This window comes from Embiotoca jacksoni, unplaced genomic scaffold (assembly GCF_022577435.1).
Source record: "Embiotoca jacksoni isolate LCO1_2020_lvr unplaced genomic scaffold, fEmbJac1.0.p SCAF_1, whole genome shotgun sequence".
Taxonomy (NCBI): Eukaryota; Metazoa; Chordata; class Actinopteri; family Embiotocidae; genus Embiotoca; species Embiotoca jacksoni.
In genome coordinates, this window is record NW_027185229.1 from 18,863,843 (window position 1) to 18,890,963 (window position 27,121).

The 27,121-nt window shown below is 42.7% G+C and overlaps 1 protein-coding gene across 4 annotated transcripts in view; it reads right to left on the minus strand.

The window, feature by feature from the left end:
* Positions 1-27,121, minus strand: part of foxj3 (forkhead box J3) — a 75,647-nt gene that overhangs the window by 12,667 nt on the left and 35,859 nt on the right. For 3 of the 4 annotated variants that reach the window (XM_069145668.1, XM_069145655.1, XM_069145663.1), the window contains 4 exons: positions 9,711-9,785; positions 6,430-6,513; positions 4,807-4,908; positions 765-893 (listed from right to left, as the gene is read on the minus strand). In XM_069145668.1, coding sequence (XP_069001769.1) covers positions 765-893; positions 4,807-4,908; positions 6,430-6,513; positions 9,711-9,785 — 390 coding nt within the window. The remainder of the gene's footprint in view (positions 1-764; positions 894-4,806; positions 4,909-6,429; positions 6,514-9,710; positions 9,786-27,121) is intronic. The other variant, XM_069145676.1, reaches the window with a different exon arrangement.

The window sequence follows — 27,121 nt, forward strand, 5'->3', positions numbered from 1 at the left end:
GTGCTTAAAACAATATCAATAACACAAAATGTATATAAATATCCTGTTACAAATATCCAAGTAAGAAATGGTTATGAACTGGAACATCTCCAGAAACCAAAAATACTATCGCTGTATACTCTTTACTCTCAAACAGAACGGCAGGAGCCTCGGTTATTTGGCAACCAAGATGCTGCGCTGGCACCTGTGTTACTTTGTCTGATACAGATTAATAGGTGCAAATACACCAGAGCTGATCCATTCAGTTCAGCATAACCAAGACACAAGCCAGCACAAAGTTACATTCGGTTTAATGGGGTCAGTTAGGGCTCCATTGCTGCAGGTCTTAGGTCTTTGTGTCAGTGTGTCAGCTCTGATCGTGTGTAGCATCACAATCTCTGCAGAAGAATTTGATTTTTTTTTTTTTTTTATACGACAGAGTGTTTGACCGATGCATATATTCCTCCGGTTTTTCCAACAACAAGCATCTGTTTGGCGACTCATTATGCTGCTGCAGGTGGACTGTAGGTGTTCTCCCTTGTTTTAGGTCTGTTTGAGTCGACCCGATCCTGTCTAATTATCCCTTGGTCTTTTTGGGCTGAGGCTCTGGGCCCTTCTGGATTGGGTGTTTTTCTTCAAAGCTAATTTATGCATGTGCGATTCATGGCTGATTTTCCAAGGGTACATTTCTTAAAAATTTCCAGGGTTTTGGAGCTGTGAAGACCTCTAAAATATACTCATCACTGTAGTATTACGTCCAATGAAAGATCTGTCTTTATTCTTACCGGTGTATAGCTGTGCACACTGCCCACACTGTTGAGATTGACGGAGGCCAGACTCTGATCAGACAGGCTGTTGTTAAGGCTGCTTCTTGGACTATCGCTCCCTTCCTGGTCTGTGTTGTACAACGCCACCTGAAACACATACATGTGCATTAACTTTCATGTCTTGCATACACACACTAATTACTGTTATCAGTGTCACCTCAGCTCCTGTAGAAGGAAGGCGGAGCATGTCATCGTTCCTGGGAGCCAATGGGTATAGAGAATAATGTTGGTGTATATTTAAACAATATAATTTCACATGGAAATGTAAAGGCTGAGGATGTGTACTGTATGTGCTGCATGCAATGGCATGTCACGATAGCAAAGTACTATTTCATTTTATTGAATGTCTGTGGGAGACACAGGGTGCTGCTCAACACCCTCCACAGTCACTAAGAGGTTCCATCTGATTGTGTAAAGATTTCTGGAGACAGCTGAGACATTCCCATCACTAAAGGTCACACTACTGGCGATGTCAGCCACATCTGCTCACCAAGCGCAAATCCGTTTGGGACAGCTAACAAAGGATTTTAGTGAAGCTGAGACACTGACCTTTCAATGTAGGAGCGAAACTAGCCGAAGCACTTCAGGACGACAATCTTAATTATCGTCTAACAAGGTTTAAGTCCTCCCACCATTCCACATAAAGTGCGCCGTCAGACAATTAGGACAATAGTAAGAAGAGCAATCCTGATAATGAATTTAATGATACCCACAGAGAATAGCCCACGTGCTGAGTTTTCTTTTGTGAGAGAGGAATGGCAGCAATGCACTGATGGTGTTTCAGTGGAAGAAGGCCTGTCATTCTAAGACTGGTGTGTGCTCATGTGTGTGTGTGTGTGTGTGTGTGTGTGTGTGTGTGTGTGTGTGTGTGTGTGTGTGTGTGTGTGTGTGTGTCCTTCCATGACTGAGTGCAGCATGGTGGCTCCTGCTCATCACCCTGAGTGGAACAGAGTGGGCTCTGTGCTCAGCACAATGAGACAGCAGTTGCAGTAGCCTTCAGGCAGGCAGACGGTCCCAGCCCTGCCCTGCCCAGCACCCTTCCTCTCAGCAGCAGTGGACTGAAGCCTCTTGTCTTTCTGCTGAGCCGCAGCATGCTACCACGGAGGCTGCAAGGAGGTGAGGAAACTCAGGCAGCCCTGACTGCTATCTCAGCTCTGACTGATTGGTCGGATGACTAACATGCTGGTTTGAATCCAGGATACAGAGAGAGTACATCTGATCATATTAAGCCCTTAATATGGAGCCTGGCTCCTATACTGGGAGAATGAGATAGAAACACAGTGATCTTAAAAAAGTGAGAGCGCAAAACCTGAAACCAGGCAATATTGCTCAAGACAGAAGGGTGAGGTGAGGGGGGGATCAGGATGGTAGTAAGAGAAGCTCATTAGGCAACTCTAGCCTTCCTCCACTCAGTGTGGGCTTGGCTCCAGTGTTCATTAGCGTGAAGGGGAACTCATTGTGCAGCTAAGTTTGAAGGCTTAAGCACGTCTACAAAAGCACCTCTACAATGCTAATCAAAAACAGCGTGCCACAGAAATATAAATGTTATGTGTAATGGAGTCATAAAACAGGCTTTTAGCATCAAGTCTCTCACCAAAATCTATTTTTACTCAACCGAGCCATAAAGAGTGATGATTTAAAAACCTTACTGCTCTGTGGTTTACCCAGACCCCCCCCCCCCCCCCCCCCCCCCCCCGAGAGTCCCCTGAGTGAAGACGCCCACTTGAACACGCACAGTCACAGACTAACACCACCCAATTGCATCTCACCCACATACACAGAAGCATGAGGCAACACTATACAAACACACACATTTCTACAGCTACGGATGTGTGCGCAGGTAGATTAACACACACGAATACACACAGACAGTGGCAAGCATGCTCATACAGGCAGCAGCTCCACAGTAAATACTGCGTGTGGCCAGCAGGCAAGCGAGTCAGAGTTCTATTCTTAGCAGTGAATTAAGTAAAAAGCCAGAGGTGTCTTTTACATGGGGGCCTAATCTGGAGCATGAGACATGGATTATGAAATCAAAGCAAGATTGGGCCAGGTGTCTCCAACAATGCCAGCCAATGTTCAGCACAATCCCTGTATGCCGGATTGAAGAGACAGCCATAGAGAGAGGAAGGAGACAGAAGGGGTCTGAAAGACAGAGAACGAAGGAGACAAAAAAAAAGAAAAAAGTCCAACGATTCATTAGCAAGCATAATTCCAACAATCCCTTCTTTCCCTCCATCATCACACTTAAATGCCAAAGTTTCATCACATTCACGGCTGTGTTCAGGACTGCCTCAGAAAACAGCCTTTGGTGGGGGAGAGGACAAAAAGTCTGAGTCAATGTGAGAGAGAGAGAGAGAAAAGGAGAGGGGGACTACAATGAGGAATGTCCTACAGAAGAGAGAAAGAGAGATTCTTGCTGGTTCAGTAGCCTTCCTGCCAGCTTCTCCCATTGGTCTATTGGAGAAGGCGGGAATGAGGGAGAGAGACTGGAATAGAAAGAGAGAGAGAGAAAAACAGAGAGAGGGAATTCCTGTGGCTTGGCACACTGCACTGAAAGAGGCGTGGCCTGTCGTGTGTTTACAGTGTAAGACAGTGAGAAACAAGCTCTCTCCGAGGAGTTAAGGCCTCAGATCTGTTGCTATCTCACTTTGTCTTCTGTTCACTTCAAGTCTCTTTCCGAAACAGTTTTTGTCACAATCAAACGAACAAAAAGAGACAAGTCAAAACTACCTTTCATCAGCTCTGAACTCACACAGTAGACGCCTTTCGTGCTGTTTTAATGTTTTCTGCTTGTTGCTCTTCTGAGTTATTTGACTGGAGGTATTCGTTGGCAGGAGTCCAGATTTAACTGTCAGCTCTTAACATTAGGGCTTTATTATGCAGTCACTGCTGGTGGAGATTGGCGCTGTAGAAAGTGCTTGTTTGTAGCAATCAGAGAAAAAAGGGTCATCTTTCTCCACACTTAAAGCACATGAATCTGTCTGCCATAGAAACATGAAAAATTGCTGTTTCTGTTCCCCACAGAAACAGCCTCTAGCTAGGTGTCACCGATACATTTGTCAAAACAAGCAGAAACACTCTGTAACATACTCTACCACACATGTGCACACAAGTTATAACACAAGCAGACATATGCTGCTCAGACTTTTGCCTCATACTCAGAGCACAAGAGACCCTGTCTCTCTCTCACACACACACACACACACACACACACTAACTCATCTTTCCTATGAACACCCCTGTTCACGGTAAACCGTTTTTGTAATGCTTGCGGCAAATGAATAAGCGACTCTTGTAGGCTTTTTAAAAGTACTCCTGAGAGCTGCCCCCACTGGGCCCAGAGGATGAGAGCTTAAGGTTAAAAAGCCTATTTAAATTTCAGAGTGAGCGGCACACTCACAGCTAACAGCTAGCAGTCCCTGTAGCTTTGCTCTATGATGTACAAGTGTTTCCAAGCTTTTACAGATATTAAAAAATAAAAAATAAAAAAGTACTGAGAGCAGACGGAGCTAGCAGCAGGGGCGGTCACCTGTAGTGTGACCACAGAATGAGAAACAGGACTCTGGGCATCAACCTCTACTTCAGGTGCGGTACAGAAACCACATGCAGCATATCTGGTATTCTATTGCAAGTGTTCAAAACACTGTGTAAGGTCTATCGGGTTGCCAATGCTAAGTATCAGTGTGAGCATCATATTTCCGCACTGAAGATAACAAAAGCCTGCTGCCTGTTGTTGTAGAGGAAAAAAGGTACAGCAGGGCAGATAGTTGTGTATTTTAGTGTGGGTTGCAATGAAGAGAAGCTTTAGGCACATGAGCATATGCTTGTGTGGTGTGCGAGTGCGTGTATGTGTGTGCCTGTATCTCCCCTCAACAAGAGTGCTCCTCTCTCTGTGGGGAATAGTGCTGTAGGTGGTTGGAGAAGTGGGTGGGGTCAGGGTGCAGCCGTGTAGCCAGGTGTGTGTTGGAGCTGGAGGCTGGATGGCTGGCTGTAGTACCTTGTTAGTCACAGTGTTGATTGCCAGCGTTGGAGAGGCACTTCCAGAGATCATACACTCCATCCCCAAAGACTCTGACTCCAGGCTGTACGGCGTGGAAGCCTGTGGGGGTTGGGGGCGGGGTGTGGAGGCAGAACAACAACAACAACAAAAAGTCAACATAATCCAATTATTAAACACATGAGGTCCCACTACTGCAGGTTGCATGGAACGACCTGTAGTGGGTTTCTGACAAATCTTCTGCATCGTACCAGATACACATCCATCTGCAAGATCCTCCAAAATAAAGCCAAACTGCTGTCATATGGCAGAACAACACCTTTATTTAGGTCACATTTGAACTGTGCTTTCGGAAAAGATGGAGACAGCCCCATCCCCATCCTCACCTCCCACCCAAACACTCATACAGCAGGCGCACATGCATGCCCTCGTCTTGCAGTATAGGCACACTGTTGTGAGAGATAACTCTACCATGCCTGTCTCCCAAAACTGCTTACTGTAAGAGGATTGGCTGCCAACAATACCATTTTTAATTCATGATAAACATAAATGAGATTTCACAAACTCTCAATTTCAATGTCTGAGACTCTTAATGGAATGCCTTGCAGGCAGACAGAGTCTCAGGGGGGGAGGGGTTCAGCACGGAGCATGTGTCCTACAGACAACACAGTCCTCACTTGGTGCTTTCTTTTGTGTCACACTCAAATCAACAGAGCCGCATCAGTAGAGCTTTAGTTAAAACTGCTGGTACAGCTGCTCAATAAAAACAATGCACTTTTCCTGTACCTCTACATTTGCTGTAGGTAAAATCTCACACCAGCAACAAAGCAGTTTGTTGAATGGATGTGATAGTATTTCGATGCTGTAGGGCGACTACAGTAACAGCATTTTAAGTTTCATGCAGTCTCTCTGTGCGGCTGGTGTATGTGTGTGGTGGTAGAGACAATGGTGCATGAGGGCAGGAGTCTCCCTCGCCAGCTTAAGAGAATCTCTCCTCACCGTAGCCTCTGGTCAGCCACATTGTGGGGAAGGAGGAGACAAGAGCCCATTGTGTTGGGATGCCCAAGGGCCAGGTCAATCTGAGCGGCTCACTAAAAACCTGTGCCGCTGTACGTAACGCTGGACGAAACTCATGCATAATTAAAGACAAAAGCTTCCCACTCAGAATAGCCGGCGCACACAGTTCTGCATTAATTGATGTTTGTTAAAAAAAAAAAAAATGAGTGCAAAATGTAATGTATGTAATGGCTGCCTGGGGCATCGTTTATTAATAAGGAGCCCACTTCATGACAGGCTAGCGAAGCAGCATGGAGAGGCAGTTACATAAAGTCTGGATATGAACTCCTGCTGAGTCTGTGTGCGTGTGTTTGCATGAGTGTGTCTGCATGTGGTAGAGAAAGAGTAAAGGGAAAGTGGGAGAGAAAGGAGGGGAAAAAAAAGAAAATAAAACTGAGGCAGAAATAAATAGATGGAGATAGATAGACAGTTACTTTATTAACCCTGCAAGGGGACATTTTTTCACTAGAGAGGTAAAGGCACAGAAAAAAAATTCAGAACCAAGTAGAGATGAAGGCGGAAGCTTCAGCAGAAGAAGAGCCGAGTCTTTCTCTCGTCAAGACTCACCCGCTCTCCAGACCGCGGCCTCTTCTTTGGCCGCGTAGGCAAGGCGTCCTCCTTTGGGTTGGTGTCGATGGCCCAGTAAGAGCCCTGCAGACAGAAGAGAGACCTGTGAGCTGATAAGAAAAAAAGATTTCTCACATGACATCACTTGGAAGTTTGCGCTGGATCGTATTTGTTCCTGAATGGCTACAGCACATGACACACAACTGTAATTTCGATGGTTTGACTCCAGCGTGGGACCTCTGTTACATGTCCTCGCCCACCACCCGCCTCCCTTTCTTTCCTGTTTGCTTATCAACTGTAAGCTGTCCAATAAAGACAAGAAATTGGCAAATTCGAAATCTGGAGAAAAAAAAAAATAAAAAATCAGGATTGAAACATTTCCACCCTGATATCACCCGGACAAAAATCCCATCTTTCTTTGGCACTAACATATATCTGCAAGTAGAACATATTTAAAACTCAGGGGCCTCATCTGCTCTGCTGAAGTCTATCGTATCAGACAAAGCATTTATTTGAGTTGATAGCTGTGTTTAGAGTTTGTGTGATGTGTGGGTGGGCTTTGTTAGCAAGAAAGATTTGGCTCTTCCTCCTCTGCGGCTGCTCCTCAATGAGAGTCTGGTGAGGGCAGCTGGTGGTGGTGAAATGCTAAGCCTTTCCTGGAGCCTCAGGTACCGAAGTCAGAGCACTGTTGCCAAGGGTGAAGGATCCACAGTCTCAGCCCAGCAATCGAGGCAGCACTAGCCCTGCTGTGTTGCTTTCTTTCTAAGGTCTGCGCAAGGCTAATCGAGGAGAGAACAGTTGGGGCTGGCTCTGGGGCTGCAGCTCGTAATTCCACAGCCAGGCTGCATTATTTATCTTTGCATTCGGCCCCATTTAATTTATTTTTCAATGGTGTTCCTCCTCGAAGCCAACAGGAACGCAGCTTACAGTTGTTAAAAATGAGATTTTTTTTTTTTTTTTTACCCTAAGGCCCTGCAAGTTCTGAATTTATTTTTAATATTTCATATGACCCACGATAAAATCTCAATTGTCAAGAGAAAGTGAGATCAGGACCTTTAAAATTACTTCCTTAGCAGAGAGAATAATTGATATGTCCATAAGAAATTCTCTGAACAACTGGAGAGGCCGTAGAAAAAGCTGTATCTCAAGTATCTATACAATAACTGCTGCATACACAATGACCTGCTCTCGTTAAATGTAGGAAATCTGTTATTTTCACAGCTCTTATAAACCACTAAAGCAATTGTTACAATGAAAATCCAGGGTTGGCCTATATTCGTCAGGGGGTTATAAAATTATAACTTTTAATATGCGTGAGGCTTTGGGGTCAATTAATATTTTCCTCAGAGGGAGGAATAATTCACAGCACGCTCAACATAAGATGTTGAAACATCACATATTGATGTAGGCTACAGTAAAATGCAGCAGAAACCTCATTATATACCCATGTTTTCGATGAGCTTTCGCCCAAGAATATATGTAAAGGTGAGACACGTTGTCTCTACATGTGATCTACCTCCTTTAAATGCAGGGGGTAAATGCAGGGGTACAGATACAGATGTTACAAAATGAAGTGTCACAGACAAAGCCGGGCTGGGTGGTGTTTCTTTTAATTAGCGGGGGGAAGAACACTTTAAGCTAACTCTCATGGGATGGGAATTTCTGCATTTCCCTACACCCATCCCCAGAGATTTGGCAGGAAAAAAGAAAAACATATAAAGAGTCATTAAATTATTCACAAATATACTGCAACATAGTGAAGCAATGCCAGGCGCAGTGTATCCTTGGAGTCTGGAGCAACAACAGAGCAAAGCTACAATATTCTCTGCAGTCATAAAACAAAGGCCACGGTACAGAATTCTTTAAAAAAAAAAAAAACAGATCCTGATAGCAGATATACACTACCTGCTCTCTTCCACTAAATGACGCAGCTCATTTTAATACATCACCATAAATTATGTCATCTGCTTTCCCTTTTGTATGTAAATGTGGGGACGATAAACAAAAAAGTACAGCAGTTATCCTTGCAACGCCAGGCCGAGACATACGACCAATTAAAATGAAGATTATTAACAGTAGTCTTCACAGGCAGCATGTCCTGCCTCTGAGGTAGACAAGGTGTGTGTGTGTATGTGTGTGCACAATACCAACTGTCATCTCTTACACCATCTCGGAGAGAGAGACAGACAGAGAGCGACATGACTCCCCTATCTCATCCAACCAGCAGTTCTCATATTCCTGCCACATTACAATATTGATGCAACATATCAAGAGCGGCTAGCGCCTCTTTGAAGTTGTCTTCGGGGGGGAAGGGAGTGAGGAAAATTCCAAATTAAACATTAAGGATGCGAGCATGTTGGCCATGCATTTGGAATGGGATCCATATAGCAATAGATTATTTTGTATTTAGTGGAGCAGCTCCCAGGAGTGTCAATATCAGAGGATTACAGCAAAACATGAAATTAGCATTCAGTCCCCATCCTCTACACAGCTAGGCGTAGCTCTTCATGCATGTGTTGGTGTGTATGTTCCTGTTTGTGTGTAATTATTTGTGCGGTTCCCTAAGCATATGTACCATGTGCTCTGACAGTGCCGTGATGATATGTGAGTGAGGCTACATATGGCCAGACCTATGCACACCATCAGAGTAAATATAGGCCAACATAGGCCCTTTCTTCATGAGCAACACGGGCCAACGGGGGGAGGCAGCTCATCAGGTTGATGTCGCTAGAGATCGGGAAGCAAATCGGGCTGAAGCAGCAAATGTAGGAGGTCCTACTGAGATTCAAATGTCAAATTAACATGCACTATACATCTTTTTACAGAGAAGAAAAATGGGAACTGAGCAGGAAGCAAATGAGGTCTGATTTTCGATTTAAATACTTCTGGGATGCCAGATTCTGGAAATGACCTGACATTTACCCGGTTATGGCCCCATCTCCAGTATTTCACTTTTTTTCCCCTTCAACCATATCTGCTGGTTCAGAAAACTAGTGTCTCCTACATTTGTGATGCAGTTTTGTGAGGGTGGGAGGTTCATAATAGATTACGAGCATTCCATGCATTTCCAGACTGTCGGAGTCCTGGCAGCCGTTCAAAAGTAACATTTTTCTACCAGAGATAGCATGACACTCACCACAAGAATGTTGTAACAGTGAGCTCTGCCAGCTCAGGGTGCTTTAACATATTACATTAGTATTTTCCTTTTTTTTTTTTTTTTTTTTTTTTTTTTTACAATTGCAAGCAAACTTATCTGCTTCAATGATGTTTTAAAGTCTCACCTTTCCTGGGTCATCTTTGGAGCGAGGCACTTTGAGAAAACACTTGTTCAATGACAGATTGTGCCGTATTGAGTTCTGTGGGAGAAAACGGAGAGAGAGAGAGAAAGGTGGCGACGTGAGTGAAAATATATTAAAAATCACATTACACAAACAAGTCTGTAACTCTGGAGAGCAACACTGCCAGCAGCGGCTCGGTCACACAACTTTTTGGCATGCAACATTTAGCCGCAGCTCCTGTCATATGGGTCAGCTTGTTTCACTGACATCAGGTCTTGCTTACAATTGTATTAAGATTTCACTCTGTGCACAAATATAGGAGCTTAATTTTTGACCAACGCCACCAGGAAGCGATATCTTTCATCAATGTCCAACAAACTGCATTCTGGTTGCACAACATATTGAATTCCGCGGGTACCAAAAATAGGAGCCAGAAGGAATCCCACACTGGGATGGCTGCTGATAGCAGGGCCTGATATTAATTAATGCTTCAGCGGGCTCCTGTGAGGGCAGGAAATAAATTATGTAGATCATTCTGAAAGTTAACTCATTACAGTGTTACAAGCTACTCCACAGCAGTGAAGAGGGAGGTTCATCCAGCTGCCTGATAGGGGAGGCAGGGTGGGCTGAAGTAGCCACAAGGGGTGGAGAGCGATGCTCCAGGCCAGGGTTAACCAGCAACAGCAAGGCCCTCAGAACCAGCTGGAGCCAGACCAGCTGAGGGCTTAACAAGAGCCAATGGATGCACACATTTCTCCACTTCACTTTATGGAGTGGTATTGACAGATGGACACACTAAAAAGCAGCAGGATTCTCTGATGAGTTTAACGGATGCAAGAGGTAAGTAGAGACACAGAGTGAAAGACCCCCAAGTGCAAAAGATGGGAGCTCCTTGTTTAATATTTTAGACAATAATACCACAAGAGGGATGATAATGACAGCCTGGTTTTAGTGTTGTCAATCTGTCGGGTTGACTCATTCTAAAATACCAGTGCAATTCATAAGAAGTCAAACACTGTTCTCCAAAGAAAGTACACAGGAGGAAACTGGTGTCATGGCCAAAATAATTCTGTTCTTGTGCCAGAAGGAAACATTTTCAGAAAGTAAAAAAATCTTATGAGTATCAAGCAATATCAAGCAGCCTTTAAGGCAGGAAAGGCTGCTCCTTTCTACACAACCGGCACTCTCCAGCACATCCATTGCGTTCCTCCACCTCTGGACTATTGGCTGGTCCATCACTCCAATGACCCTGTGGTCACTCGTCTCGTCGTCACTCTCCTCAGATAAGGCTCTACACTTCCCTGACCCTGCACCGGTGGAATGAATTTCCCACTTAAGTCAAGACAGCAGGGTCAAAGCCCTTGTTCTGCCACAGGCTGAAAACTGAACTTCTCAGATAACACCTTGACAAGCCATGTTTGTATTCACTATTCGGTCATCTGAAGCGTTTGCGCTGCAGCATTGGAAATAGTTTTAGTTGTTTGTTTAAGTGGGTTGCACTTCAAATTTCTTGAAGAAATCTCATTCTTTCCCCTGTCAAGTTGGAAAGCATTTATTGTAAATGTAAATGTTTGGACAAAAGCATCTACAGAGTATGAATGTGACGTTTCCAGGTTAGAAAAAATATCCAGAGAAACGTCCTCGCACCCGAATCAGCCTCCTCTACCCTGCTGTACCTCTGGATGTTCAGCATCGTCTTAACAGTCATCGTTTCACCAACATACGGCTTAAGAGGGTCATTAAATGTCTTTCCTAAAACTGCAAAACTCTACATTCTTATTTATGAGGGTGACAATGGACGGCAGAAAAATGTAATTTTGTAGCTGACATAAATTCAAGACAATAAACAGCTGCCCAGCGAGATAGCAAGTTTGATGTGAAGATTTTGGGTGGAGTATCACCTGAACTGAGGAAACTGAATCCTTACTGACAAAAACAACTGTGCAGAGAATGGTAATAGGAGACACAGGTCATATGCAGGGAGGCAGTCTTACATAGAAGACGTTTATGAAAAATTTTCAAATAAAAAAACTCCTTAGTCTATTTGACTAATTACCATTTTCATCTTCCAGTAATCCATCCGTTATCATTTCTATGAACAAATTACTCTTTTAAAAATTTTTTTTTAGATCTACCAAAAAAATGTCTAAAATAAAAACATCTTAATCCGAAAGCTCATAACCCAAAGATTCAAAATAATATAAAACACAGAGAAGAAAAAATGCTCACATTTTAGAAGCTGGAAACACAAAATATTTGCCATATTTGCCTGAATAATTGGGCAGGTAATTGAGTCATCGACCAACACTTTCAGTTAAAGTCTGGCTAATGTCAAGTCAGAGGGTTACATTTTTATTTTTTTAAAATAAACTATCAGCTGCTGTTACACATCAGAGCAAATTCATGGAAAAATGTAAAACCACAATATATTTTGGTCACACTTATCGGATCGTCAAAACTAGACACCAAAGCACTGAGGCTTCCAACTTTATGTGGTGTGAATGTGAACTAGCCACGACGGCCACTTTTCGTCCAAGTGAGAACGTACACTACTATGATGCAGAAAACCATAATCTGCCGAATCAGATCTGAGAAGTCACATAGACTTGACGTATGTACCAATGCATGCTCTGTGACAGTGATCTATTGGCCCGGGGGCAGCACGGGTTTAACTGCTTGACCCTAATGTTGCATGTTTAGAGATACTGTCTACTCTCAGGCAAAAAGGTGCTCTTTCCAGTCTGGCTTCTTTGCACAGGCTGCAAGTGACAAAATCATTATTCAAGCCTCATCCTTTTTTCTTTTTTGCTGCATTTTGTTCCTTGTTTTGTCATAGTTTCAACATTACTTCAGATGAATAAAAGAATGTGCATGCAGAGTGTGATCATGTATAGTGGATAGAGACAAACAGATAAGAGGCTCTCAATTTAGCCAGCCCTTGCTACTTTAAAACTCCGAGACATGTCAAAAAGGGGAGAGTCTGAATGGAAGGAGTGTGTGATGCAAGAAGCTGTACAATGTCGCACACACTTCAGTACCATTTTTTCCCCCTTCACAGCCTCTTTGTGCACATGTGTGCCACTTGATTCCAGGCGGACGGACGCAGTTAAACTTGCACAGAAAGGTGGCTCGCTCCATTAAGGACCTTCTGCTGGGCCTAAATCATTGATACAGTCAAGCAGCCAGGGCCTGCCCCTACATCAGAAGTTTACTTTTTAATGAACTCTGCCCGCCTGCTTTTTTGTCCTCCTGAAAGGCCCTGTGCCTGCGACATCCCATGTTGTGTCCTCTTTACACTGCTTTAGACACATATATGGTGTGAAACTAACAGGCTGTGGGTCATTTGTAGAAAAAGAGATGAACCGGTGCGAAAAGCCGGATGTTAAAATATTACAACAGAAGCAGAGGAAGGAAAATAAAAACACAAAAACAGTGACAGTCACTGCATTTAATACATCATAGTGTATTTGCTCAGTAGAAGAGAAAGCAGAGAACGAGACAAGAAAAGGCTGCTGAAAGATGAAGGCCAATTACTTTTGGTTAAATAAATAATATGTCAGTATTTGAGCAGCAGCTCCTAAGATTTACCATCCAGGTCATTGTGAATAGAAGGCGTAGCTTTGAGGCAATAAGTTAGTATAAGGGTGTAAGTGGATCTACAGTAGAGGGAAATGAAGTAGGTGGAAGAGGTCAGAGGGTGTTAACAGTTGTACACAAAGTGAGTCAGACAGAGCTCACTGCAGGGGTCCTGCCCAAGTGCTGCCCAGCATCTACCTGCAACCCCCACAGAGCACTTCATATCCAACCTCAGCACAAGCTTGCGTGTGTGTGCGTGTGTGTGCGTGTGTGTGTGTGTGTGGGTGCGTGTGTGTGTGTGTGTGTGTGTGTGGGTGCGTGTGTGTGTGTGTGTGCATGTACGTGGGATGCCTCCTACAGACCTAAAAAAAACACGCAGACACACACACACACACTGGAACGTGTCTCCGAACAAATGGCGGTGATTTAACACACCAGGACAGCAGTGGAGGCGTAAGCAGCTCCGCCCTCGCTGCCCCCCCCTGCTGAGGAGTGCTGGAGCTCAGCAGAAGTGCCGCCAGGGGAAAGTAGGTCAGGCTGACCTCTGCGCTCGGTGTGTCAAACGTTCAGAGTGAGCTAAAGGGACAGGCCATGTCAGAGCCCTGTTCCTCACAGCTGGGGAGGAGGAGGCGCCCCGCGCACATGGTCAGGGACCCAAGGGAGCGAACGCGGCATGCTGGGACAGACATGTGTATGCACACATACCAGTTATGACATGGGGACGAACATCAGCAAGAGAGGGAGAGGAGGACTCCCACTGTGGTCCAACGTGAACAAATCAATGCTACTGAAGGTTCCGGACCTTCTCACTTTCTCACCGTCTTTATGCAACTTTATGCCTCTAGACAAAAAGAAAAATAAAGTGTGCGGGGGCTCGAACCAACCAACGCTCTGCCCACTCTTTTATTTCCCACAACTACCAAAAAGCAACAAAGAGGTATTAGTCCAGTTTTAAGTTTACCTGAAGCTGTTCCTCAGACCAAGTGAGAGTCTGAGATGACCTAGAAGTGCTCTTAAAGTGTTTAGATTAAACTCCAATGGAGGGGAACTTAAATGCTGCTGGATTTTCTGCCTTGTGATCAAAGTGTTTTCCCTAGCACTGCAGTGTGTGGGAAAATAGGCGGGAGTAAACGGTGTCAGGAACCAGTGGTTAAAACATTACAGTGACCTCCACTACAGGAGCTGCTCATGAAGGCAAACATTTAGAGGAAAAATTATTCCTTCACATTTATATAAAAAAAAAAAAAAAAAAAAAAAAAAAAAAAAAGCAGGTCTCAGGAAAAATACAGCACCAAAGCAAGTTAAGATTAGTTTAGGTAACATTAGGTATAACCATTCACAGTATCTCTCCCTCCTGCTTCAAGTTGATCCTTTTTTGTATAAAAAAAAAAAAAATTCACATTAATAATCAAATAACAGACAGAATGCAGGGCTTTTAGAGTGGGAAAAACAGCGATGTAAAAATACATTCAGGACTGTTGCCACATCTAATAACTTGTGTGGAGTATCTTTACTCTTAGAAGAGGGGAGACTGACAAATCAGGCAAACCAAAGTAAACACTCCTGCATGGAAGATAGGACCTTAACCTCTGACTGACCTGTCAGCAAGTCTAAATGATGGGACTATAAAAGACTTGAGCTATTAGTGAGATAGATGATAGAGAGCTGTTCAGAAATACAGAATTGTAAATGAATGGTTAGGTAGGTTAGGTAGTTACTTTATTAATCGCCAAGGGGAAATTGTTTCTGGAATGGTGGATAGGAGAGGAATAACTGGTCAATCAGCGGATGAGTGAAAGAAACATCAGCCAGACAAATGGGGAGAGAGACAGACTGACAGGAAGACCTTACAGCCGGCTACTTAAAATTATACATGTTAATTGTGTTAATTAACATGTATAATTTTGACAATATAATGAGCTAGAGGTAGCGCTTAAAAGAGAAGCAAATGTCATGGTAGACAATAGTGAAAAAGCAATATTTGCTCACTATGTGAAAATTACTTAATGCAAGGGAAAAATATCATTATGTATTTCTTTCATTTCAGCATTTGCTGCACGTTAGAAGACTGCCGCATTTTTTATGTTTCCAATCAATATCATGCCAATAGCGCCGCGGTGTGCCATGTGTCGCGTGTCACGTCTTTGCCGTTACAGGAACCTAATTCTGCTGAAAAAAAGAAGTAATTAAAACCACATTTCAAACAAACAAAACAAAATATAATTTCTGAACAGAATTAGAAAACGCAAAACCTAACAAAAAAAACCAAAATCTACACATTCAGCCAACAAGGCCAAAATTAAAGCTGCAAAGATGTTTCAATCACCAGAAAATGTATCTGAAAATATATTGATAATTCATAAAGATAGAAAGAAAGAACTGAGGGTAGAACAGAAGCTCACAATAAAAGAAACGGGAAGTGAATCAGTACAGATACAGTAGCATGCACGCGCAAACACGCGCAACACACACACACACACACACACACACACACACACACACACACACACACAGGTAGATTACTGTATTTTTAGGCCTTTGTTATTTCATATGGACCTGGTGACATGCCCACCAACACAGAACATACTCCTCAGCCTCGGGGATCTGCACCGAGGCCACGGAATGTAGCACCTTCGCTGTCTATTTGTAGTGGGTGTGGGAAGGCATGTGGGATGCCACAGCATTTGCTCAGCAAGGCGCTGCTTATGAAAAAAACGTTTTAAAAAAAATAATAATAATAATAAAAAAAACATGCTTGGCACACTCAGGTAGAGAAAGGTACATTTTTACAGGTGCAATCGGCAGATGATTTAGCTTCCTGTTAGAAGAGCTGTGACCCCTAAGGCAATCGGAACAAGGCTCTTCTGATCGATGGGATAAAAACCTCCTGTGTGACGCCAAAGCGAGACGCTTTTTTAAACACTTATAACCATTATCGCCTGCTGACTTTACCACACACCTTTACCACCTTTGCAGCTGGGTGAAAAAAATAATCACATCAAGAGCCTATTAAAGACATATTTAATACTATTTAGCACACATTAAAGTCTTACTGAGAACAGTGACCGCCCCCCCAAAACTGATACCACACCGTCAGACGCCAACACACACACCGCCCAGCACACCGCAAAGCTCCCTCGAATCTTGCAAAGCTACAGAGACCTAAAGCCCACACTCAAATACCAATGAAGTCAACTATAACGATTTTCAACTTTAATTTTTTCTTACCATCTTCAAAGGCATTTGATCTGCCTCCCTTGGCATCTCGTAGTAATGTGTTGGCATGCTGGGTTTTAAACCCCTTAGTCTCTGATCTTTACTCACTTGTATGTAGTTTTAATAAAACATGAACAGTTTGCTTGCCTGCTGCAGAAAAACACATGCCAAGGTGAAATCTGTCATAAATATAATAACCTGTTACTCCGTGCGAAGAGCGCTCTACGTCCATGTTCACAATGCAATGATAAAGGAAAACAGGCACAAGAAAATTGAAATAATGACTAACTTTTGCTATCTACACTCAGGTCATCTCGTGCAGCACACTGAGGTATTATAGTAATTAAAACTCTACTGCCACTTCTGCAGGAGATGACACTATGGGGAAATTGTATTTCCTCCCGCCCCCCTCAACAGTGAGCATTTGGCTAAATTAAACTCATTTTTCATTGGTGGACTCATAAAATGAGGCCAATAGATGCAAGACAGAAATTAGCTTGATAAGCGATTCAATGTGTAGAGTTAAAAAAAAGAAAAAAAAAAGACATGTTATCAGGAGTGGTAAGAACAGTGACAGCAACAAAATGCTTTCAGAACATGTACAATGGTGACATGTTTGGACTTTAAGAGACCTACAGAGACCAATTAATGAAAGTAAAAATAATGGTGGGACAAAAGAAAAAAAGAATCAAAGCTGTCAAAATCTGATTGAAACTACAGGGGAAGCCAATTTAGATGACAACACAGGCCACTTGTTTGCGTCAGCCTCCACAGGTGTATTGTTTCCAAAAGGCTAAAGCGCCATACATTCACTCTGCAGGAGAGGTAAAGTGTACAGACAGAGGAGGCTGCAGTCCAAAACGTTATTCATCGGCAGAAGAAAGCAGACAGATGTGTAAAGAGAGACATTTATTTCAAAAAATATTCCAAAAACATGCACCTCAGGACTGTGCTGACAGGTCATCATTGTAAATGAGAATTGGTTCTCAATTGATATTACCTGGTTAAATAAAGGTAAAAAAAAATAATAAAAAAAAAAAAAAATTGAGATAACCACAAACCAGCCAACAGATATCTACACAGCAACATTAGATTATTCCTGATAACCACAACCAGCCACACTGAACCGAGCTGCGTACGGATTAATTAACCACTGTCAGACCACACACGTTAACGAAAGAAATTTGCAAACACAGTAAAAGTGGACCCTAAGTCTACCTGCTCATTTTAATAGTATGAAAACCTCTATAATACGTAAGTAAGTAAAGCAAACCAACTTTATCTGGCAAGTAATTTTGTTGCGGTTGATCCAAGGATACTGCATCCTATAGAGCTCAGACAATAGGCTGAGCCATCACAAAACCCCCATAGTTCTCTAGTGGCATATAAGAAGTTTATGAATGCTGCACCAAGGATGTTCCCTTTTCAACAGAAGCAGTGGGGTTAGAGACCAAAAGCTCCAATATAAATGTTCTGAACTCAATCTCACTCAGGCACTTGCACCCACATTCCCTTTTCTAACTGTGTTTTTTTTTCCCTTTAAGGCTAACCCTGGAAAGAACCTGGAGAAATTAAAGTAAAAAAAAAACTAAAAAAACCAAACTTCTGCATTATTATCTAGGTGCACTTGAGGTTACAGCCCTGGCTTGAATGCTACATTTGAAATTCGAGCATTCCCCTTATAAATTGGGAGGCGGTCACCGCAGATTTGAAAAAATGTGGGGGGAAAATTCACTTAAGGCGGCACTGAATGGCAGGTCACACTATGACAAAAGCCCTGAGCCACTCATATGAGGCCTATTTGATCACAGCCCCTCAGAGAGCTATCTGTCTTTGTCTCTCTTTCGTTTTTTTACTGATATTTGTACCTCTCCCACTCAGTCTCACTCGCTCGCTCGAAACTAAACTGCACACATTCAAAGCGCCTCGTACAACCTCTGGTGTTGGTACACTACTGCACAGTGCAGTGTGCAGAAATCTAGCATGATTCCATTAAGTGGATTATTTCAGAACATCTCTGACCTTCGACAGGGTTATCATTGGCAATGAACCAGGAAGAATTCAGACGAAATGATGATGGGCCAGAGCTCTTTGGAAATTGGCAGGATTGAGTGATAGCAAACACTATTCAACAGTAAACCAGTCAATACAACACAGTAGATTAGGCTGGGAGGCAAAGTTTCAGACATGGCAAGATTAGAAGATAGTCACGGAAATAAAAGTGTGACACAACTACTGCAGGAAATCAGGAGTCAGCCTCGTGTGGGGCAAAGCCAGGATTGTCAATTTTGTGTTTGATTACACTGAACAAATTGGAATGGTTTTTTTTCATACTACGAATGAGAAAATAAGGCGATCAAGAAAGTACATCTCTTTGTTTAGCCAAGGCTCAACTATGCCTCAAGCAATTATCTTAATCAGTATATTTTGCTTGAAGTTATCTCTAAATAATCCATCTGTATCTTGAAAACCACACCAATTTAAGGATTAGAACTACATTACTTTTATACTTAAAATGACCTTTTCACCGTTGTAATCATTGCATGCATTCATGTGTAATTATATTCAAAGGTAAAATCTTTTATAGTTGTCTGCTTATGGAAACTGCTGGTAAGTTAGCTCTGATAATTAAAGCTTAAGATAATACATAGATCTAAATTGACCCTCTGTCTCAATGGTTGGTAACAGACAACTGTTTTTGTATTATTACAAAATAAATACCAAAAGAAATCATAAAAACTAAAATTAGAGAAGCCTGCTAACAGCAGTAATCACGTCCTTGATTTTATGGGGGGATGCAGGAGAGCTGTAGTGATGGTATATTTTATGTCACCGTCACAAAAGTGGGCTCTGGCTAAAATCCTGTGTGTCTATCTACTCTTGTCACACCCGGTGCCTAAAGTCATCACAAGTTATGTCAGCCTTGAGGAAACTAAAATAATTGACACGTTCTCAAACGGGGAAAAAAGATGTAGCACATAACTGTATGCTTGGTCACTCGAGAGAAACAGGGAAACTGGTAGAGAACAGACTGACAGTATCGGCAAAGACAGCCGCCTTGCTCAGCGCTGTAAATTGAGCGTAGTTCTCTGAGCGACATCGGCTCGCACTCTTCTCCTGTGCTGCACAGGGCTCTTTTTCTCTCCCCTTCCTCCTCCACTGCAGAGGCAGCACAAGGCCATGAAAGATTGGAGGCAAAGTGACGTCCTCCGGTTTATCCTCCCTGAAAGCCTTCGCATGCTCTCAGTTCCACATGAGGGATCTGATGAAAGCCGTTTGTCAGTACGCCACTTAATTATCAGCCAGAAGAAGGGCCTCTGATGCTATCCTCTGACAATGGCTCACAGCAGCCTGCTGACTACAGTGCCCACTAACAATGAAGAACTGACTGTAGCTACTAATGGTGACGGGGTAGTGCCAACTGTCCATTTAAGAGATAGACAAATTAAGCAACGGCACAGAAAGCCTTTTGGGCGCTTCAGTGTAGATTCTTTTCTTTGCAGGCTCAAGAAGAAAGGAGCACATTTTCCATCTGAGTACCAAGTCTGTAAAATGCGATGTTTGGAAGATGAAATGCAAAACAGAACAAGTCCTACTGAAACCACATTAGATCAAGCGGAGGAAAAAAATGGAGAGGTTTTGACCTTTTATTGTTCCTGCATGTGTACACAAACATGATAGAGTTTATGCTGCTGCTCAATATGCACATTATCATCAGACTGCAAATAAATAAAATGGTCACAAGAACTCCTTAACCTTATGTTTGCATCGTCAAATTCTTTTGACTATCGAGAAACAAAATCAACTGCAATGAAATACCACTATTAATTCAAACGCGGTCATTCCATTTTTAAAATATAGTTTAAATTAGAAACTCCTCCGAATAAAAGACTCATTTTATAACAGAGAAATGGCTGGCTCAACACTTTGCTTCTGAAGACTCCTTTTGCCTGGTATCAGAATCAGTTTCTCCTACAGAGCCAGCCACTGAGCACGACGCTATTAACCTCAGCCTCCACCACACCACGACACTTGAAATTGTCCAGCACCGATGCCAGCGCTCCAGTACTATCATCCCAGAAAGCCTTCTCTCTAAGCTGCTAAAGCTGCAGGTACCCCACCCCGTCTGCAAATGAATTACGGACTTCCTAACCGGCAGGAAGGAACACGTGCAGTTTGGCATCCACCCGTCTTGCCCCTCTCACCCCAAACACAGGCGCTCCACATGGTTGCGTTCTCTTCTCATATCCATGCAGCAAAAGAACAGCTCCTCCACCTACGCCTCCATCAAGCTGTCACATTTGCTGAGGACACCATAGTCCTAGGACTTATCAAGGACAATTACGACTTGGACTACATAAACACCGTGTCGCAGTGTGGTGTACAGAAAACAACCTAATGTCAACTCAATGTCAATAAGATGGTGGCGATGGTCGTGGACTTCCAGAAACGCCCACATACAGTCCGACAGAGCCTCCATCGAGAGTGGCCTCCTCTCCCCCATCATCGCATTATGATTGCAAATAACTTGTATATATTTTTTCTTTATTATTCTTTTAAGGCTATTTTATTCTCGTGTTTTTTCCCCCACTATTCTCATGACTTAAACTTTGTGTGCTCTTTTTATGATTTCATTCTCCTATTTTCTTACTCTGCTGCGCTGTATCATCAAGTTCTATTCCTGTGTCCATTGTATGCCCGGCGAATGAAGTGATTCTGATTCTGATTTGATTAGACTTGGCCTGAAGGCTACCACACACGCTGAGAATAAAGTAAACCATTCACCATGATCCATAATAATCTAACCTGATTCTTAGTTTTTAATTTGCAAAGTACATCACTGTACATGACATGTCCATGACAGACAAAGGCCGATGACTCAGTATAACCTTGGACTCCCCATAGTAACTGTCTGCATGGAGCAAATCACAAAAGAACGACGAGGAGCAAGGCCTCATTGTTAACCACTGCTCTGACTTACCGAATAAGCCGAAGAAAAGCTTTCCTTCTAATCTATGTATTAGATTTGATTTCCTTGTGAAAAGGAATCACATACCAACCCTACAGTCCATTAGCCAAGTTAATGCCGAGCTGCCAGACTTGCTGACCCATTAATAATACATTGCAGTGGTCAAAAGAGGCCAGACACCTCCGTGCACCCCTTCATCCCTCTACACGGCCACATTAATGGACTAATTCAGATGCAATTAACTGGTGGGGAGAGGCTGTGGCCTTGCGGCTAGTGGAGCACAGGCTGAAGGGCTTAGAGCCAGGGCTTGGATTATAATCACTGTGAGCACACACATGAACACACACGCTCACAAAACAATTTACATACTACTAGAGAGAAGCCAACACAATTTGTAGCGAAACACAATGTAGCTTTTACCGTCAAATACCGGGGAAAAAAAGCGGCCTTTTACACAGCATGAGCCATTATTAATAGAAAAATATAATAGCCACTTTAAACACCAGGAACGCTTTTATTCTGGAAGGACCTTCCTTATGGCAAATTTGCATGAGGTGACAAAGTGTGAAATGCTTACACTGCCCTGTGTTGCAATTCCATTGGTTTCTTTTATATGTTTGTCCATTACAGCAAGTTCCATTCAATAATGTGGCTGCGGGAACCTGCTCTTTGAGATGTGACGTTGACAAATGAGCAATTACAGGAGCGATACTCACGAGTCACATTTGTGGCCAGCATGACCCGCGATTAGCCCTGCTGATGCTGAATGTGAGATGCAAGAGCTGTGCCTGTCAATACGGGCGCCTCGGAAAGGCAGCGTGGCCCATTCTGGCATGTCATCCATCACTGGTTCCACTTGGCTGCCACAGCTGTGTCACTGTCCCCCTTCTCACAGACCGCTGACCCCACTGAGGACGCACCAGCAGGATGATCAAATATCGCTCAGGGATAAGAGACAGCCATCCTGCTCCAGTGACAAGGCAGAGGACCAAAAAAAAAACAAAAAAACATTTCCTACATATTCTCTGCCAGTGACATCTTTATCAATAAGATGCCGTTAATGGCAGGCAGCGGAATCATGTAAAGACACATGGCTGCTCGCCTTTCAGTCTTAAAAAAAAAAAAAAAATCCGGGATTGGAAGGAGCAGAGTGAAGCCATTAGCTGCAGGAGACTGGCACAGAAGGTGACTTGGGTTAAATAATTGCTAGAGAAGAGAGAGGGTGGATGAAAACAAAGATGAAATGGAACAACATTGGCCAGACTTATTCCCACGATAATTACTTGCCATGCAGATTTTATCAACATGCCAATCATCTGGGCCAGTCTACTCCTTTTAAAATTCCTATCAGATGTGAATGACCTAGAGTCTGGATGTAAGACAGCATGGCTGAGCTCTCAGTCACTCTGAGCGGCTATTCATTGGAGGGCATACCTCAGTCAGGCTACAGACCTTTGACCATATCAGCAGTCTCAGGTTGCTCTAGACCTTTTTAAAAGATCTTTCTCTAGCCTCTGCTAATTAGTCCTGTAGCCTCTTTCCCTTTCATTTAAAAAAAGGAAATGCTGTGCGCAAGCTACGGCGCAGGCAGATAAATTAGCTGCGAGCTTCACAGGAGGCAGCCGTTCTTCAGGGAGAGCAGGCTATCTTAATTATGAATATTATTAATTACATTAAAAATATATATATATATATATATCAATCATTCTTCCTAACACTAAAAGATAATTGTTAAAATATTGGTTCCCTGAATGAGTTGTGGAAATTGTCTTTTGTATACAGATGGAGCCAGTGGATGCAGTGGCCGCTTTAACCCAGTTTAGATTAATTGAACAGGGCAGATTCTGTGTTGAAGGCGGATTTCAAGGACTGCGCTCTATTTACAGCATGCACAATTCATCAGCATATCCCTCTCCTTTTTACTCCTCCTTGTCGGGATACAAACCAGCGCGCATACAAGACGCTATGTTAAAAGGCACAATCTGGGACCCCAATGTAAACAAGAGGTAACCTGATATTCACACTGATCAACCATTATTTCACTATGCCACTACTCAGTCTGACATGAACTTCTCATTAGTATTTTTCTATAAGGGATTTTTTTTTTTTTTTTTTTTTACCCTAATCGATCACTAAACTAATGATTCCAGCTGTATGTACATGTTGCAAATTTATTGAAGGGCAGCATTTGATATCGAGAAATTGCTTCTAAAATATCACACACGGAAATGTATCCCGCTAGATGATAATAACAGCACACGTTATAACATTATCACTGTTATAGCGTGGACTAATATCAAAGAAACGGCGTTTATTATCTTGAGACATGTTGCTAAGGCAGTTTATTGAAGTCTGTGCCGGCTCACCAAGCTTGTGTTTACTGGACCCTTTGAGCTACCAGAGAGCTGCTGCTGGCTCAAATTGGCCAACATATTTAGAGGAGTGATTATACCGTTAACGTGCTATTCAAATAGTCCCATTTAATGTGTGGCTAAAACAGCGAATGTTACCAACTACAGACTCACCTGGTAATGATGTGATGTTTTTGTTGTGTCACTGCTATTTAAAAGACAATAGAGCAGACCTTTTCAAATCACCATGAAATAGTGCCTTTTTTTTTATGCAATCTTACAATATAATGACTTGAGGAAGTACAATACAAAACAAGCATTTCCTCAAAAAAATTTAACATTTTCATATGTGAATACCTGTAATTAATTCAGTTATATTTACTAAATAACTGAATGGGGTTTTGATGTTCACCCTAACAGCACTCCCAAGAATAAACATAATTTAAACAAGGGTGAAAATACTGGCTATCCTGATTCATTTTCTGAAAATGATGCTGTGGAAATATTCATAAGGCTTTCCAGCAATATTAAGCTTTTACTGTAAATAAGTGCAGTAAAAACTGCACTCTGCATTGCACAAAGGCGACAGCCCACAAAGCAGATAGAGGGAAAAGTCCACTCACTGAGAAAATGAAATGCAGTTATTGTTGAAATCTTTCTGGCCACAGAAGGATGACTGAACATTTTCTGAGCAGCTACCTATGGCCCTTCATCTTCCCCTCTGAAAAATCTACAAACTAGCTAATGATTTTTCCAGGTATGAGTTTTTCTGAAATGTGTTTCATATTCCTTGCAGTTCATAACTTTAACTGTGTCACTGGGGGTGATTTCCTAACCCAACAGCGTATCAGACTACAGATGTGTGACAAAGCAAGGCCAATGCCTGCTGTAGGTCCCCATCTCAAACACAACATAAATGGAAAGCTCTGAAAAAGGACATAAAAATCGAGATCCTAATTGTTTCCCCAGTTATTATACCATTTATGCCAATCAGCTAAATATGTCAGGCTACAAATCTCATATTCAAACCTCTATCCAACTGAGACAAAGGCCAAACCTTAACTAACTAGGGAATAACAGAAAAACTAGCTATCCAACAGACCAAAACTACAGAGAGATCGTGCTGCCTTGGCCTCTTATATTTCTCCATTAGAGCATGCTTCAACAATGCAAACTGATTAAGTGTTGGGTTCTTTTTAAAGCCTGGAGCTGTGACCGAAACTGCGTGTAGAGATCAACTTCTGTCATTGTCCAGTGCTATCTGCAATATGAATGACTCTGACACAACAACGTGTCCCTTTCTGTAAGTCAGGTATCGACTTCCATAGATCTCATTATCACGGAGGAGGAAGTTCACTGGATCAATTGATGACTTTTACAACTAGCTGTTGCATCACATCTCAGTGAGCGAAAAGAGCAGATGGGTGGGAGGTGTTAGGGTTAATGACGGTTTGAAATGATAACAGCAGTCAAATATATAGTGGATGAATTGGGCGACCATTGCCTTGCCTGTCAAAAAGACAGCTAAAGTTTCAAATAAAATTGAAGCCAACATCTCTACACAGGCCCGCAGGCCACATGAGGAAGCGATAGGAGCCTCAGGCCTTTTATGTTCTGCACTGCAGTCAGCACTTCACTCAGCGGAGTGTGGGGACAGCAGCTCCTGCCAAAATGTATCCATGCCAAGTCCTGCCAGCTTGCTCTCCCCGCCCACTCTAAGGGCCAGAGCGTGAGCGGTGGGGCGCCGGTAGGCGGGTGCAAGGTGAGGCTGGTGGGCGGGTGGCCAGGCTGGAGCTTCCTGACACGGGAACCCGCCTCACAGCAGGATCAAACTGGCTGCCGAGTGAATCACTACCCCTCCTACAGCCTGAAAAAGTCAGCGCTGGGCCAGCATGCAGCCACTTCTGCTGTCTCTACAATTAACAAGGAATTCAGAAAAAGACAGCGCAAAAAAATACTGCAGCATAACCTCATCACTCATCAGACTGCGTCTTGGCCAAAGTTAATATGACACTGGACTAGAAAGGAAACATTTCTGAAGTGAAAAAAAAAAAAAAAAAAAGATAACTTTGGAATTTGGGTTTGCACATTACGAAATGAACAGAGTATAACTCTAAATATGTATCAGAGCTGCTGAAAAATTCAGTATCAGCAAAGCTCTTAAAATTTAAATGCTTGCTTTACGGTGTAATAATGATACAGGCTAAGAAAGTAAATGAAGTTATCGGAGTCTGGCACCGAAGCAATTTTACACTTTCAGATTTCAGGCCCTGCAAACCTAAGCTTGAGGTGCGAGATAGGGGCAGGAGGCACGAATGCTCATACCTGACCAATCTTATTTAAATAAGCAACAGGAGCACGGATTTTGAGCTGTGGCTAGTAACTAGTCAGAACCAAGAACATTATCTCCAGAGTAAATAATGTCCTGGAGGACCAGTGGCTACCCAAATCACTTCTTTAAAAAATAGAAAACTGCTCCGGGCTGCTTTTATTAAGCCTCAGATCCAATGGGAAGTTGAACCTTTGATCTGTTTAGGGTGCTGTGTATTTGCATTTTATAATGAGATCAAAGCAAGGTCCAGGGCCCCTGCAGAAGGGAGCTCTGTGCCTCATCTCTGTACACAACGATTTACAGACCAAAGCTATATTTCCCTGTTAACAAGATCATGTAAGAGGTATGGACCTCAGTGAAAATGCAGTGGGATTTTCAATGTTTGTTAGGCAATCAACACTAGCCTACATTCTGTTTCAACTAATTTTCTTTAGTTGTACACAGGTGTGAAAGAGAAGAAAAGAAAAGAAAATCATGCCAGTAGCAACAATCTCCTCAACAGTTAAAGTTCAAGAGCAAACATTTCAAGCATTTCTAAACTGGTTGAGAATTGCTCCCGATTTTCTTTGGCATTCTTCACCTGGAAGAAATGCAGAGGGGAATTTACACACTTTGCCTGAAGTGAGCCTGGAAGGAGCCGGGAGAAGGTTTGAGATGAGCATGGAGGTCAACATTTCAGGTGTTTTTTTCTTCTCTTTTTTTTTTTTTAAACAGAAAATATACCAGAAAAGAAATCAAACAAACTGTCACTCTGTCTCTGCCTGAGCTAAGGTGAGCAGAGTCTTATTTACTCAGACAGGCTGGAGTTGGAGCTGGGGATGGGACCTCACATAGACAGCGGTCTATATGCTTTATTCATTACATCATAATACCAAAATAATATATTAAATCAGTATATTTTATATATATATATATATATATATATATATATATATATATATGCAATGCACTAAATTGGAATTAAGTGCAT